The sequence below is a fragment of the Heterodontus francisci genome, chromosome 27 (genome assembly GCF_036365525.1).
Source record: "Heterodontus francisci isolate sHetFra1 chromosome 27, sHetFra1.hap1, whole genome shotgun sequence".
Taxonomy (NCBI): domain Eukaryota; kingdom Metazoa; phylum Chordata; class Chondrichthyes; order Heterodontiformes; family Heterodontidae; genus Heterodontus; species Heterodontus francisci.
Window position 1 is genome coordinate 45,181,599 of NC_090397.1, and position 16,060 is coordinate 45,197,658.

Consider the following 16,060-nt stretch of genomic DNA (forward strand, 5'->3'; position numbering starts at 1 on the left):
GCTTGCTGAGCCTCACCTAGGGATATTCCATTTAATTCATTCCCTGGGTCTCCTAACTTTCCAAAGAAAGTCTTGGACAGGCAGACCTCATGGTCATCTGCCTGCAGTGCCAATGCAGTCTCCTCAGGTGGAGCTACTTTGATCATGGCTTGATCCAACACACATTCAGGGAAACTGTAGGGGTCCGTCTCCTGTCACTGCCATGTCTCTCTGACCTCCTGCAGTCTTTCCTTCACTACTGGGGGGGCTACCACCTTCACCCCTGCCAGATCATTACCTAGGAGCAGGTCAACCCTGTCCACAGGCAAACTAGGGACAATCCCTACAGTCACTGGTCCCAAAACTAGGTCGAACTCCAGGTGCACCGAGTGTACAGGTACAGGCATACACTGCCCTCCAATACCATTCACCACCATTCTGGTGCTCACAGCACTCTGGGAAAATGTCAGGCTATGGGCTTGCTTGCCCCACTTGTTGGGTATGGGGTTACTCTCCCTTCAGACACAAAACCCTGATAACCCTCAGGAACCCTATTAAATTTTCCTGCACTTGCAGCGGTAGACTTCCTGGGTCTCACTCTTATTGCAATTAAAGCCACAGCTTGCTCTGCTGTGCTTTCCATCACTTTTGCACTGAGTGGGTGTGCCCTGATTAACCTTACAGGTTTTCCCTTTAATTTATAGCAGTCAGCTTTTAGAAGCATACAGGTCTCTGGGTCTCACTCTTACTGCTCACAGCACCTTCCCTTTTGGCCAGAGGAGGGCCCCCCACATCTCCTGCTTTCCTTTCTCTCTCAGGACTGCTTGGGCTCCTATCACCTTCCCACCCTTTGTCCTTTTCAGATTTATAGGGGTAATTAGGAAGGGTTTTCCCCTGGGAAACCGACTTATAAATTAAAGCAAACTCATTGGACAGACCGGCCGCTTGCCGGGCTCTCTTGACCCACTGCTCCTCTACGTGGGTCTTTATGGAGAGTGGGAGAGAGTGCTTATATTCCTCTAACAGAATTACTTCTCTGAGATTCTCATAGCTGAACTGTACTTTAAAAGCAAGAAATGCTGGAATCACTCAGCAGGTCTGGCAGCATCTGTGGAAAGAGAAGCAGAGTTAACGTTTCGGGTCAGTGACCCTTCTTCGGAACTTTAAAAGCCCTCAGCCACTGGTCAAAAGGCAGCTGCTTACTTCTTTCAAACTCCAGATGAGTTTGAATCGCTTGCTTCTTGAGGGTTCTAAACTTTTGGCGATAGGCTTCAGGTACTAATTCATATGCTCTGATGATAGCACTTTTTGTCAGTTCATAATCTGATGAACTCTCATCTGGCAACGGGGAATAAACCTCATGGGCTTTTCCAGTTAGCTTGCTTTGCAGTAAAAGAGGCCAAGTCTCAGCTGGCCATTTTAGCTGCTTTGCCAGTTTCTCAAAGGACACAAAATTTTTCTACATCCTCTTCACCGAATCTTGGAATTAGTTGAGCTAGTTTTAACAATTCTGCACCCAGCCCTGCATATTGGCCATGCTTTCACTAGGGTTACTCTGTTGCCCCCTAGTTAACTCAAGCCATTTGTAGGTAGGTGGTAGGAAAATTGAGGGAAGGTGGGGATGTGGTAGGAATATGGGATTAATGTAGGATTAATATAAATGGGTGGTTGATGGTCTGCACAGACTCAGTGGGCCGGAGGGCCTGTTTCGGTGCTGTATCTCTCTGTGACTCTTTCTTCACATTCCTTCCAAAATATTCTTTCACTCTCCCTCTCCTGCCTTTCATTTTGTTCATGTTATTTCTGGAAGGCTCTCTCTTTCTCCCTCTCCTGCCTCTCTCTCTCTCTCTTTCCTCTCTCTCTTTTTCCTCTCTCTCTTTCTTTCTCCTCTAATTCAATTTCCTCTGTTCCAATTGTAGCTTTGCTAGCAATACCCTGGCTCGGGGTCTACATCTAACCATGTTTCTGCTTCTTCAGATTCAAGGGAAAAATGGTTGGCCACTAGCCTTAGGAGTTCAGACTTCCTAGCCTTGCCATGTACAGTGATCCCACACTGCTCAGCCATTTTCCTCAACACCTCCACAGACAATATCCCAAGTTACTTCACCCTGGCTTGGGGAGCTACAATCTTCATTTGCAGACATGTTGGTATTCAAGAACACACGACCACAAGAAACCTGTATTGAAATCTTGCTCTTTTTTGATTGGGAACAATTTGGCTTCCCACTTCCAATTACGCTCATTTGTCTGTGGGTCAATCCCAGACGAGCCCCCAAATGTCTGTTACGACGAAGTAAGAAAGGTATCTAGGGGTCCCTCTCAGCCTTCACCTGGTCTTACCATAACAGGGTTTAATTTTAAACACACCGTGTTTTTAGCTCCCCCTTGGTGAATCCTTGTTCACTGCTTTCCAATTATAAGGCAAAGAAACCAGTGCAAACAGGCTTTCTTAGGTTGAAAGAAGAAAAGTTGAAATTTATTAAACTTAATCGCTAATTCGGTTGACGCCTATGGATACATGATGCACCTATGCTAGCATGCATACGCGATACACATATGCAAACAGAGACAGAAAAGAGCAGAAGAAAAATAAAGCAGAAAAGTTTGAGGCAATATCTGAAGAGTTTTTGTTACGGTTCTTCAAGCTCTTTGTAGAGTCCTTGATTGTAGGTAGATCCTGCTTTTCGTTGGGGCCCAATATTCTTCTAAACCTTGTTCGCTGTAGGAGACTTTTCTCTCTTGGGGTTCATGTGTCTTCAGTGGATTCAGAGGTTTGTGAAAAAGAGATGGGAGCAGACAGGAGAGATCTTCTCATTTCAGGAGCAAACAGACACTCTCCGTTCAAACTGTTTGTACAATTCAGAAAAACCCAGGTTGCCAAGCAGTCATGTGACTAACTGGTCTGACCACGTCTTGGATTGTATCACCTTAGCAGTCTCTGGAACGCTCCTCTTACACACAATACCTGGTGATCAAGGTCCATTGTGGGTTGAATGTGTCAGGGAATGGTGTTTTGTTCTTCCAATCACCGTCTGTTAATATGCAAATGTCTTTTCCAGCCACAGCTGTTCTGTTTAACAAGTCCTTTTTTCACTCCAGTAACAGTTTAAAATCAATGTTCTTGACAAAATTAATGTGCCTCATTCTTGGCAGGTGGGGGCCTAGCATAACAATATGCTGTCCTACTGTATAGCTACTGTTGGGGGGCGCCATAAACTACTCCCACCAGTGACTTCTTTCCCTTGTTACTTCTTATTTCCACCACAACAGATTCTACATCTTGATCTTCTGAGCCAACATCATTTCTCACCACTGTCCTTTATTAACAAACAACCTCACCTACTTTTCCTATCCTTCCAAAATGTCAAATACTTTTGAATATTCAGTTCCCAGCCTTGGTCACATTGCGACCACATCTCTGTAATGGCTATCATATCACATTTATTTATTTCTATTTGTGCTATCAATTCATCCATCTTGTTACAAATGCTGCATGCATTCAGATAAAGAACCTTTAATTATGTCTTTTTTACCATTTTCCCTTGTTACAAGAATGCTTCTATTTTTTATATAATATGTTATTAAGGATTTATAGTTGAATTACGGACATTGATTCATCTGGAAGCTTGATTCTTGTGACATTGTTTTGGTTTTGCTTTGGACAGTGAGTTGGAGTGTAAACTGTTTGGAAGACAGTTGGTTTTTGCCTGCCAAGGAAACCCAGCTCATCTCTTTCTCTTCCTTTGAAAGAAACCCTGCATGTCCGGTGTGCCACTCTCCTCTTTCCTCCTGTATTTGAAGAAACCCTGCGTATTGAATGTGTGGGAACTGAAACCCCTGTTGCTGCATTTCTGCTCTAAGGCCTATCTGAAGCCTCTGTAGCTGCATTTCTTGGAAAGCCTACCCAAACTGATCTTCAACATCTCAGGGAAAGAACTGTTCTGGGAAGATCCCAGTGACAGCCATCTATAAACATTTGGGACACCAAACCAAAACACAGGACATATTTCCATATCTTTTTTTTTCCTTCAGGAATGAGCAAGTATTCAGTCTAAGTTTTTTTTGTCTTTTTTTTGTAACAGAGCTTTAAACAAAAATCCTTTTTATTTTACTGGTTAACCGGTGTATGTGAGTGTGAGGGCCTAAGGTAAAAAGGGAACTTAAACATTTCAATCTGTGTGGTTACTGGTTAAAACATGTTTTATAATTAACTAATAATTTTGTTGTTTATTAAAGAAACCTGGTTGGTGTACCGGTAAGTGGAAAAATGTAATATATGTTGTGCCCTGTGGAGAAGTGGAACTAGAATAAACAGTGCACTCCTCCTGCATTGGTCGTAATACCCTACTTTGACCTTATTTGCTGGTGCACTCTTATGTTTGTTCACTTTGTCCCTTCCTGTCACTCTCTGTTGCTATCCTGCATTATTGCCTTATCCTTTCTGACTTTCCCTGCACCTGAACCCTCCCCCCACTATTTAGTTTAAAGCCCTCTCTACAGCCCTAGTTATACAATTAGACAGGACACTGGTCCCAGTACGGTTCAGGTGAAGACCATCACAATGGTTCAGCTCCTTCTTTCCCCAGTACTGATGCTAGTGCCCCATGAATCAAAACTCATTTCTCCCACACCAAACTTTGAGCCACACATTCAACTTACTGATCTTATTTATCCTATGCCAATTTGTTCATGGCACAGGTAGTAATCCAGAGATTATTACCTTTGTGGTTCTGCTTTTTAATTTAGCCCCTAGATGTTCATACTCCCTCAGCAAAGCCTCTTTCTTAGTCTTAGCTAGTCAACTGGATCCTTCCCCTCCCACTCCAAGTTCCTCTCCAGTCCAAGGAGATGTCCTTAACTCTGGCATCAGGCAGGCAACACAGCCTTCGGGACTCACACTCTCAGCTGCAGAGAACAGTATATATCCCCTAATACTATTACATTCCTTTATACTCCACCTACTTGAATGGCCCCCTGCACCATAGAGCTGTGGTCAGTTTGCGCATCTACCTGCGGTTCCTGCTCTTGTCCACACAAGCTGCAAGAACGTTGAACCTGTTGGGCAAGTGCAAGGGCTGAGGCTCCTCCATTTCTACCTTCTGGATCCTCATACCTGCCTCACTCGCAGTCACACCCTCTTGTCCCTGAGGATGGATCAAATCTGAATTAAATAGCCTAAGGGGTATGACTGCCTCCTGGAACAAAGTGTCCAGGTAATTTTCTTCCTCCCTGATGTATAACAGTGTCCAAATCTCAGACTCCAGCTCATCAACTCACAGCTGAAGTTCCTCGAGCTGCAGACACTTACTGCAGATGTGGATGCTGTGGATCACATTGGTGTCCTCTAGCCCCCACATGCTACTGCTGTGACACATCACCTGCCCTGCCATCTTTATTGTGTTTTACTTAACTAATTAGGTTTCAAGTTTAGAAATATCACTGAATGATAATTTGTAGTTATCTTAAGTAGTTTAACAAGTTAAGCTACAAATTTAATACATTACTTATATTGCCCAGTACTATTTAAATTACAGCCCTAGTTTAGAAAAAAAAACTTAAAACTCACCAGCTCACCTGCTAACCTAAGTAATGCCTCTAGACTTCAGCTCTGAGGGATCACTGTCTCCGGCTCCCTCTCTCAGAACACTCCTTGTTCTGTAAAAGCCCAGAACAGCACCTCCTCCCTCACTGCACTGAATTCCGACACTTACCAAATTCCTGAGTTAAGCACTCTGTCCTTGCCTAGCAAATGCCTTTGAAAATCCCCATACATACAACATCTACTGCATAACCTTCATCGACCCATTGTTACTTCACTAAAGAACTCAATCAGGTTAGTCAGACACGATTTACCTATAAAAGAAAATCCATGCTGGCTGTCTCCTATTAACCCATGCTTCTGCAAGTGAGAATTAATTTTGTTCCTGACAATGGTCTTTAATAATCTTTCTCCCGCTGACATTAGATTGATTGGCCTATAGTCAAGTGTACCCCTCTCCCCTTTTTTGAACAGGGGTATAACATTTGTAATTCTCTCGTCCTCTGACACCACTCCCAAATCCAAGGAGGATTGAAAGATTGTGGTCAGAGCTTCTGCTATGTCCACCCTAGCTTCCCTCAGCAGCTTAAGATACATCCCATCTGAATAAGGTGACTTGTTAACCTTGAGTGACGACAATCTGTTTAGCACCTCCTTTCTATTTTTATCCTATCCAATATGTCTACTCCCCCCTCCTCTTCTGCAACATTAACTTCATATCCTTGTTTTAGGAAGACAGGTTCAAAGTACTCATTAAGTAATGCCCTCTGCCTCCACAAGAAGATTTCCTTTTTTGTTCATAATCAGACTCACCATTCCTTTAATTATCCTTTTGCTTTTTATATGTTTATAAAGGATTTTTGGGGTCTCTTTTATGTCACCCACTAATTTTTTTGCATAGTCTATCTTTTGCCTCTTACAACCTTTCTCAATTTCCCCCTACAGTTTCTGTATTATGCCTGGTATTCTGTATGTGTGCAATAAACAACTCCCCCCCATTACCTGAAGAGGTTTATTTACTGTCAGGCAAGCCCTCCAACTGCCAATAATGAGGAAAATTAATTTTGCCACATGAACATTGATTTTAAACTGCTGATGGTGAAGAACCTGCTTTAAAAGACAGTCGGAAACGTTGGCTGGAGGGAGACACTAGCATATCAACAGACAAGTACTTCAAAGGACAAAGGAGCTATTCCCTGCTCCAATTTAAACCGCAATGGACTTTTGATTACCAGACGTTGAAGCATTCCAAGTAACTACTAAGATGGCCGAATTCACAACAGATGTGGTCGGGCCAGTTTGGTCACATGACTGACTGTTGAAATTTGTTTGAATTTGAGCTTCCAACAAGGAATTTGAAATCAGAAAGCTTTTTTCTCCTGGACTAATAACACCTCTCTCCGTCTGCTCTCATCTCACTCTCACCAGCTTCGGAAACCATTGACGATAATATGAACCCCAAGAGAGAAAAGTTTCCTACAGTGAACAAGGTTTAAGAAGAATACTGGGCCCCAATGAATTGTCTACAATCAAGGATTCTACGGCGAGCTGGAAACATAATCACAGTAACAAGAAACCCCCATTTAGAGACTGCCTCAAACATCTCCATTTTATTTTTCTACTGCTCCTTTCTGTCCCTATTTGCATGTGAGTATTGCGTGTGCACGCTAGCGTGGGCCTGTCGTATATCCAAAGGCCTTAACCATATTAGAGTTTAAGTTTAAGGTTTAATAAATTTCACTTTTCTTCTTTAAATCTAAAGAAAACTTGGTGTGATCATTTCTTTGCCTTATAATTGGAAAGCTGTGAACGAGGATTCACAAAGAATGAGCTCAAAACACAGTGTGTTTACAATTAAACCCTGTTACAATAAGACTAGGTGAAGACAGTAAAAGACCCCTAGACATCTTTCTCACCTGGTCGTAACATTACGTAACTGTGTTATCTATTATTTATTATTTACCTGCAGTGGGTAAGAAAAACATTATGGGGGCAATTTTTGATTTGAAAGTAAATCAGTGAATGGGGATTTGGTGTGCACTGTGCCTGGCTGAAGGAGTTGGTGTGGAGCTTGTGCCATATTCATGGCCACAGGCCTCATTTAAATTGATTTGGTGGGCTGCCAGCATGAACTATGCCCCCTATCAGCAACTCACTGATCTGGGGGAATGAGATTCGCTAGAGCTGATTTTGATGGCTGCACAACAGCATCTAAAAGGGAAGGGTTGAAAACTGAAGACTGAAAGGAAGCACTGGCCCTGAAGAGGAGGCAACATTTTCTTTCCAGCATCTATAGCAGCAGGGACATTAACTGTGGAAATATTTAAGTCTCAAAACACACACACACACACACATTCAATTTCAAAAAAGTGCACCATTCCTGCTTCCAGCTTTTCCTCAGGAGCTGAGGATCTCATTAATGTATGCTCAAAATAGCCACCTCACAACTTCCACAGACAACGTTTGGTGGATGGGAGCAGCAACTGGTGTAGCCTGGTGCGCAGAGCCAAAATAGCTTTGGGAGTCATCTGATCCTGATCATCATATATTCGTGCAGCTTGTGTCTGCTTTGTGAGACAGTAGAGATATGAAAATTATCCCTATTTTTCACAAACCAATTAAAACACACTCTTTGTCTCTCATTTCCAAATTCTTCCACTCGAAATGTTCACCACTCCCCCAATTCACACCTCAGACCTCCCACTTGCCAATGTATAAAAATCTTGTGGCTAGCACACATCCATCCTGACGTGACAATACAAAGTGCCAACTGCAAAGTTACCTTCAAAAAAAGGAAGCTAGTCATTGGCCTTAATCCTGAAATTTGTACACATTTACATTTACCCTGTGAATGAATCGTGCAGTTTACAACAAGCTACAATTACCTGGATCTACTTAATTTGAACAGTAGTCTTAAATGGACAGGCCAAATTAACAGTAAAATATCACAACCCCAGACTACTTATGAACATTGTTGAAAAGATCTTCTATTTTTAAAAAAATCTCCCCAAAACTTTCAAATAACAATTTCATTCAAATCAGATTAAATAAATCAATGTGAAAATAAGTTGAATTATTCAAAGGTCCATTAAACACAAGTTTAAAAAAATGGTAAATTAATTGATGTTATGCTTCTGTATTTAAATAAACTGCTCACACACTCATAAATTACAATAATATCAACCAAACCTCAATACTGCTGGTACTTCACATTGCATGGAACCCACAAAGTCTGGCAGATGAAAAGTTAACTGCATCTTTAAGACTTGAGTAAATATTCTGGATTCAGTAATTTTGTCACTGGGGAGTGCACCTATCAATATGCCCCATCAATGACCTTATTCTAAATCCTGGGGGTGGGATTATTTCCATAAAAGGACAACACCCACAGCATTTATGATGCTACTGGAGCATCTGACCTGAGCGAGAATGGAATTTCAAAGCAGTACCTTGTTACTCAGTTGGGGGAGGGGTGGTTTGGCCAATTATGGATTTAAGGATTAATCTGCTCCTTCATCGATTTCCTGCATTCCCCAATACCAGTTGACCTCTTGGATATTAATTTCCATTGCAATTAGGACATGATGTTGTGGGCCCACGTAATGACACTTGTATAGTGCATTTGTCTCCGTCATGCATGTGTACTTTCTGTTGCCTGTACACTGGAAGGAACTGGAATGAGAGTATTTGGGTGGAACAAGTGCCTCACTTCCCCATTGGAATTTCACAATGTAGCTAGAATGCATTTGAAACAGTTTCCACTTGAAATTCCTCCTCCTACATAGACTATGACATTTCCATTTCCAAAATTGGTCAGAAACCTGCTGCCCTTGTATTCTCGGTGGTGGAGGTCATGGGTTTTGGAGTTGCTGTTAAAGAAGCGGCACAGTGGCGCAGTGGTTAGCACCGCAGCCTCACAGCTCCAGCGACCCGGGTTCGATTCTGGGTACTGCCTGTGCAGAGTTTGCAAGTTCTCCCTGTGTCTGCGTGGGTTTCCTCCGGGTGCTCTGGTTTCCTCCCACCTCCAAAAGACTTGCAGGTTGAGAGGTAAATTGGCCATTGTAAATTTCCCCTAGTGTAGGTAGGTGGTAGGAGAATGGTGGAGAGCGTAGGGTTAGTATAAATGGGTGGTTGTTGGTTGGCACAGGCTTGGTGGGCCGAAGGGCCTGTTTCAGTGCTGTATCTCTAAATAAATAAATAAGCACCTCTCACCGTGAGTAGAAGACCACGAGTAGGGGTTAAGGGTAGTTCCTGGCAAAAGATGGGAAGTAGTGTTCCACAAGATGGATGCTGGGAGCACTGTTGCATAAATTTACATAAATGAATTGAACTCTTAATCAGAAGTACGATATCAAAATTTGCTAATGACGCTGTACTGGGGAGTATGGTTAATGAGGAAGACTGTGGCAAAATAAGTGTAAGGTGTTGCATTTTGTTAAGCAAAATAAGGAGGTCACATATTCCTTGAAAATAAGGGCCCAATTTTAACTTACTCAAAACCCATTCACTTAGAGTTAAAATCGGGTCCTTAGAGTCTGTATGGAGTAGAGGGGAAAAGGGACCTAGGAGTACAAATATATGAATCACTAAAAGTAGTGACACAGGTTAATAAGGCTGTAAAAAGAAATTAGACAGCTCTGGGTTTCATTTCTAGTGTGATACAATTGAAAAGCCGAGAAGTTTCGTTAAAATTGTATAGAATGTTGGTTAAACCACATTTGGAGTACTGTGCACTGTCCTGGTCTTCATTTTAGAAAATGGATACAGAGGCACTGGAGGAGGTACAAAAAGAAAGATTCACAAGGATGATACCAGAACTGAGATGTCTTTCAGAAAAGAGAAGACTGACCTGAGGTCTTCAAGATTATGAAAGGATTTGATAGGGTAAGAGAAAGTGTTTTCACTTGTGGGGGAGACCAAAACTAGGGTCCATAAATATAAGATCCAATATATTTAATAGGGAATTCAGGAGAAACTTGTTTATCCACAGAGTATTAAGAATGTGGAAATCACTACCACAAAGAGTAGTTGAATCAAATATCATAGATGCATTTAAGGAGCTTTGATTGGATCCATTGGTTATGGGATCTCTTAGCTCTATTTGTAAAGTGCTGCTTCCACTGCAGACACTTAATCAGTTGCAAAGAATACAGACACTAAAGGCATTTTATAAAGATACATAATCTAATGGCTATAGCCCCCTCCAAAATAATTTTTGCTTCTACCCTTCCTCCCTACATTAAGTCACTGAATCATGCTGAGGCAGTGTAATCTAAATGGTATTATTTTAAAGGAGATGGGGGCACGGTGGTGCAAGCACTGAGGAACCTAGAGGTGCATATTCACAAATCTTTGAAGGTGGCAGGGCAAGTTCATAAGGTGATTAAGAAAGTGTATGGGATACTTGGCTTTGTAAATAGGAGGACTGAATGCAGAAACAAAAGTCATGCTAAATTTCTAAATTTTCTTATAAGTGGCGCAGTGGTTAGCACCGCAGCCTCACAGTTCCAGCAACCCGGGTTCGGTTCCGGGTACTGCCTGTGCGGAGTTTGCAAGTTCTCCCTGTGACCACGTGGATTTCCGCCAGGAGCTCCAGTTTCCTCCCACAGCCAAAGACTTGCAGGTTGATAAGTAAATTGGCCATTGTAAATTGTCCCTAGTGTAGGTAGATGGTAGGAGAATTGCGTAAGGAATATGGGATTAATGTAGGATTAGTATAAATGGGTGGTTGATGGTCGGCACAGACTTGGTGGGCCGAAGGGCCTGTTTCAGCGCTGTATCTCTCTATGACTCTAATTCTAGACTTTGATTATTTACATATTATGCTTATGTTATTTTATGGACATAAAGTATCTGTTAATGCATTTTAAGTACCTATGTAACATTCCAGAATTAAAGAAACAAAGTACAAATATATCACACTACCTTTAGTGCAGCTGGCCAAGGCAAGTTGGAAATATTATCTTTGAACTCTCCCGTGGTTGCCAAATGTACATCACTCTCATCATCCAATTCCCCTCGTTCCAGGCGCTATAAGGAGCCAAAACAGCAGCACATGCAAGACAAGGTAAAATCTGATTTTATAGCAACACCTTAAATAAAAATCATGAATTGAAGCACAGTCCCCTCAACATTAAAAGAAAATAGCCTAGATTTTCCATTGTCAGTCACTTGTTGAAGCATAAATTGTATGTCTGGTAAACAAATGTGGGCAGGAGTTTCAACCTGCTGGAACTCTGCCACTTTGTACAATAGCATAGCTTCCTAAGTGGGTGGGGGCAGTGGCATTGGAAATGCCCATGTTAAACAAATAGGCACTTCACTTAATTATTATTTAGTGGCATATCATCCTGTAAGCCATTTACCATCATTCTAACTACAAAACAACTATTTCTATTTATAAATTTAATTAATAAAACCTCCCAAGGTGCTTCACAGGAGTATTAAAAAATTAAATCTGACTCTGAAAAGACGATGTTAGGACAGATCACCAAAAGCTTGGTTAGAAAGCTAGATTTTAAGGGGAGTCTTAAAGGAGGAGGGAGAGATGGAGACATTTAGGGAGTGAATTCTAGAGCTTAGGGCCTTGGAAGCTGAAGGCACGGCCACCAATGGTGGAGGAATTAAAATCAGGGATGCTCAAGAGGCCAGAATTAGATAAGCATAGATACCTTGGAGGGTTGTGGGACTAGAGGGGCGGGACCATGGAGGGTTTTGAAAGCAAGGATGGGAATTTTAAAATCAAGCTGTTGGTTGACCAAGAGCCAATGTAGGTCAGTGAGCACAGGCGTGATGGATGAATGGGTCTTGGTTCGAGTAAGAACCTTGGCAGCAGAGCTTTGGATGACCTCAAGTTTTCAATGGGTAGAATTTGGGAAGCTGGCCAGGAGTGCATTGGTATAGTCTAGAGGTAACAAAGAGGGTTTCAGCAGTGAAGAGGTGACTAAGGTAATGGACAGGGGAGTGTCTATTGATGTTATTTATATGGACTTCCAGAAGGCATTTGATGAAGTCCCACATAAGAGACTGTTAACTAAGGTAGAAGCCCATGGAGTTGAGGGCAAATTATTGACATGGTTAGAAAGTTGGTTGAGTGGTAGGTTGGCAGGATGTAACTAGTGGTGTCCCGCAGGGATCTGTGTTGGGGCCTCAATTATTCACATTATTCATTAACGACTTGGATGATGGCATAGTAAGTCATATATCCAAATTTGCTGATGATACAAAGTTAGGCGGCATTGTAGACAGTCTAGATGATAGCATAAAATTGCAAAGAGATATTGACAGACTAGGTGAGTGGGCAAAACTGTGGCAGATGGATTTCAATGCGGGCATGTGTGAGGTTATCCATTTTGGACCAAAAAAGGATAGAGCAGGGTACTTTCTAAATGGGAAGAGGTTAAGTACAGTGGATGTCCAAAGACACTTGGGGGTTCAGGTGCATAGATCTTTAAAATGCCACGAGCAAGTGCAGAAAATAATCAAAAAGGCTAATGGAATGCTAGCCTTTATATCCAGAGGATTGGAGTATAAAGACACAGAGGTTATGCTGCAGCTGTACAAAACCCTGGTTAGACCCCACAGAGTACTGTGAGCAGTTCTGGGTACCACACCTTAGGAACGATATATTGGCCTTGGAGGGAGTGCAATGTAGGTTTACAAGAATGATACCTGGAATACAGGGGTTAAGTTACGAGGAGAGATTACACAAATTAGGCCTGTTTTCGCGAGAATTTAGAAGGTTAAGGGGTGATCTGATTGAAGTCTTCAAGATATTAACAGGAAAAGACAGGCTAGATAAAGATAAACTATTTCCACTGGTTGGAAATTCTAAAACTAGGGGGCATAGTCTAAAAATTAGGACCAGACCGTTCAGGAGAGATGTTAGGAAGCACCTCTTCACGCAAAGGATGGTAGAGGTTTGGAACTCTCCCCACAAACAGCAGTTGAAGCTAGAACAGTTGTTAATTTTAAATCTGAGATAGATAGATTTTTGTTAAGCAAAGATATTAAGGGATATGGGCCAAAGGCAGGTATATGGAGTTAGGCCGCGGATCAGCCATGATCTCATTGAATAGCGGGACAGGCTCGAGGGGCTGAATGGCCTAGTCCTGTTCCTATCTTCCTGTGTTCTTATAAGTAGATGAGCTGAGGCAGGAGTGGAGCAGCGATAGGCACCAACATGCTGTACCACAGATATTTGACAAAATTATTGACAGACACGGACATGGAGGCAATTAATCTGTATATAAAGTGTATAGCCTATCTCATGCCTTCAAAACACAGTCTGATTTAAAACACATTTTTTCCTATTCATGAGATACCTGGTATTGTTTTTGCTTGCGCAAGTAGTCAATGTCTGCCCGCACACTTGATGTAGTGACGTGGAGAATTCGGATAGATGTCCATCTGTCAGGAGTGATCTTGATCTCTTTCTCTCCTCTCTCTCCCTCTCTGTGTAAATCTGTCTCTCATCTCTGTTCAATACTTTCCCCTTTCTCTCTCTCTCCCACCCCCCCATCCGTTTCCATCCCTATCCCTTCTGTGTCCATCTCTCTCCGTTCTCTCTCTCTCTCCCCTCTTTCTCACTCCCTGCCCTCTGTGTCTCTCTCTCTCTATCTCTCCCCTCTCAATCTCAATCTCTCTCTCCCCCCTCTCTCTCCCCTGTCTGTGTCTATCTCTCTTCTCTCCCTCTGCTCCCTGGGCCGGTGCTTGTTTAAAGGGCTGTCTGAATCTCAGCGCACTCCCTCAACACCGCACCATGCCTCTGGCTGTGTGCCAGCCCGCTTCCTGCTGTCCCCTCAGTCTCTCTCTCCCTCTGCCCCACAGCAGTCATTCCCACTCGCTCTCTGAACCGCGTGAAAACAGCAGGGGCGGCCAATTCCAGTCCGCCTGTGTCACGAACCACCAATCGGCAAACACCCCACCCAGGCAGCCTGCTTTCAGTCACAGACACTAAGCAATCACAGAGCCGTCTGTCAGACACAGGTCCCACCCACCCTCACTACCTGACGTACACTTTAAAAGAGCCATCAATCAAAGCTGAGCCACGGGCAACCCGCTGTCAGTCACAGAGGATTGGCGGGCTGGATGGAAACCTTTAGCGAGCCGGATTCTGGCTGCTAGCTTATTTTAAAACACAAGTTTAAAGGCTTGGAGCAAGACATTTAAAATTATCACAGACCTCAAAATTTTTACCACGGACACTGATGTCCGTGTATGGACATGTTGACAACCCCTGAGGTGGAATCAGACTATGTTAGGGAGATGGAAATAGACGGTCTTAGCAACAGCACAGATATATGGTCAGAAGTTCATCTTGCCCTCTCCATTTCTGTCTCCACCACATGATTGGGGTGGATGGTCACCTGCATTACGCAAGAAGGACGCCCACCAAAGTCATCCCAAGCCAAGGGGCATCATGATCATCTGCCTGCCTCCAGTTCAGCTGCTGTCGCAGGGGAGCACATGCAAACGTATAAAAAAGACACCTTGACTCACATAGGTATTCACAAGTAAAATAGATATCTCATGTTCAATGTAATTAAAAGTTGTTGGTGCAAATCCTCAGCCTTTATTGATTGATTACCACATTGCACCATAACGTGATTGTGACTCCTGCAATTCCCTGAAACGTCTTACTACATTGGCAAAGTGACCACTGATGTCATTAACATGTCAATGAGCATGACTGCTTCATTATTCAAAAAATGTCACATGGGCACTAGCTGAATTGGATGTTGCCATTCATGCCGGAGGGCAAGATATACGAAGGCAGAAAACTTGACACTACATGCATGAAGGTGAGTTTTGGTCAGAAGTATATTTATTGCAAGTCTTGGATTTTGGAAACGCTCCATAATAAGGCTCTGCCTTGCCTCCCTTGTGTGTTGCTCAAGATGTCTGCTCTCCATCACTCTGCTAGGATCTTCCATGGCTGCTTGGCCTTGTATGCCCTTTGTGTCCTCTTCATCAGAGGAAGTTTCATACATGTTTTCCTCTTGCAAGGCCTTCCCTCTCTGTAATGCTGTTAGGTCATAGAGTCATAGAGTTATCCAGCACAGAAACAGGCCCTTCGGCCCATCGTGTCTGTGCCAGCCATCAAGCACCTAACTATTCTAATCCCATTTTCCAGCACTTGGCCCGTAGCCTTGTATGCTATGGCGTTTCAAGTGCTCATCTAAATACTTCATAAATATTGTGAGGGTTCCTGCCTCTACCACCTCTTCAGGCAGTGCGTTCCAGATTCCAACCACCCTCTGGGTGAAAAAGTTTTTGCTCAAATCCCTTCTAAGCCTCCTGCCCCTTACCTTAAATCTATGCCCCCTGGTTATTAACCCCTCCGCCAAGGGAAAAAGTTTCTTCCTATCTAACCTATCAATGCCCCTTATAATTTTGCCACTTTGGTCCTTAATGGGCCCTACTCTTTCCCTGGTTATCCTCTTGCCCTTAATATACTTATAAAATGCCTTAGGATTTTCCTTTATCTTGCCCGCCAGTGTTTTTCATGTCCTCTCTTCACTCTCCTAATTACTTTTTAAA

The 16,060-nt window shown here is 42.8% G+C and overlaps 1 protein-coding gene across 1 annotated transcript in view; it reads right to left on the minus strand.

Annotated features, from left to right (window-relative positions):
- fbxl13 (F-box and leucine-rich repeat protein 13) overlaps positions 1–16,060 on the minus strand; it is a 447,713-nt gene that overhangs the window by 334,914 nt on the left and 96,739 nt on the right. The window contains exon 8 of the mRNA XM_068059249.1: positions 11,444–11,548. Within this exon, the coding sequence (XP_067915350.1) occupies positions 11,444–11,548 (105 nt within the window). The remainder of the gene's footprint in view (positions 1–11,443; positions 11,549–16,060) is intronic.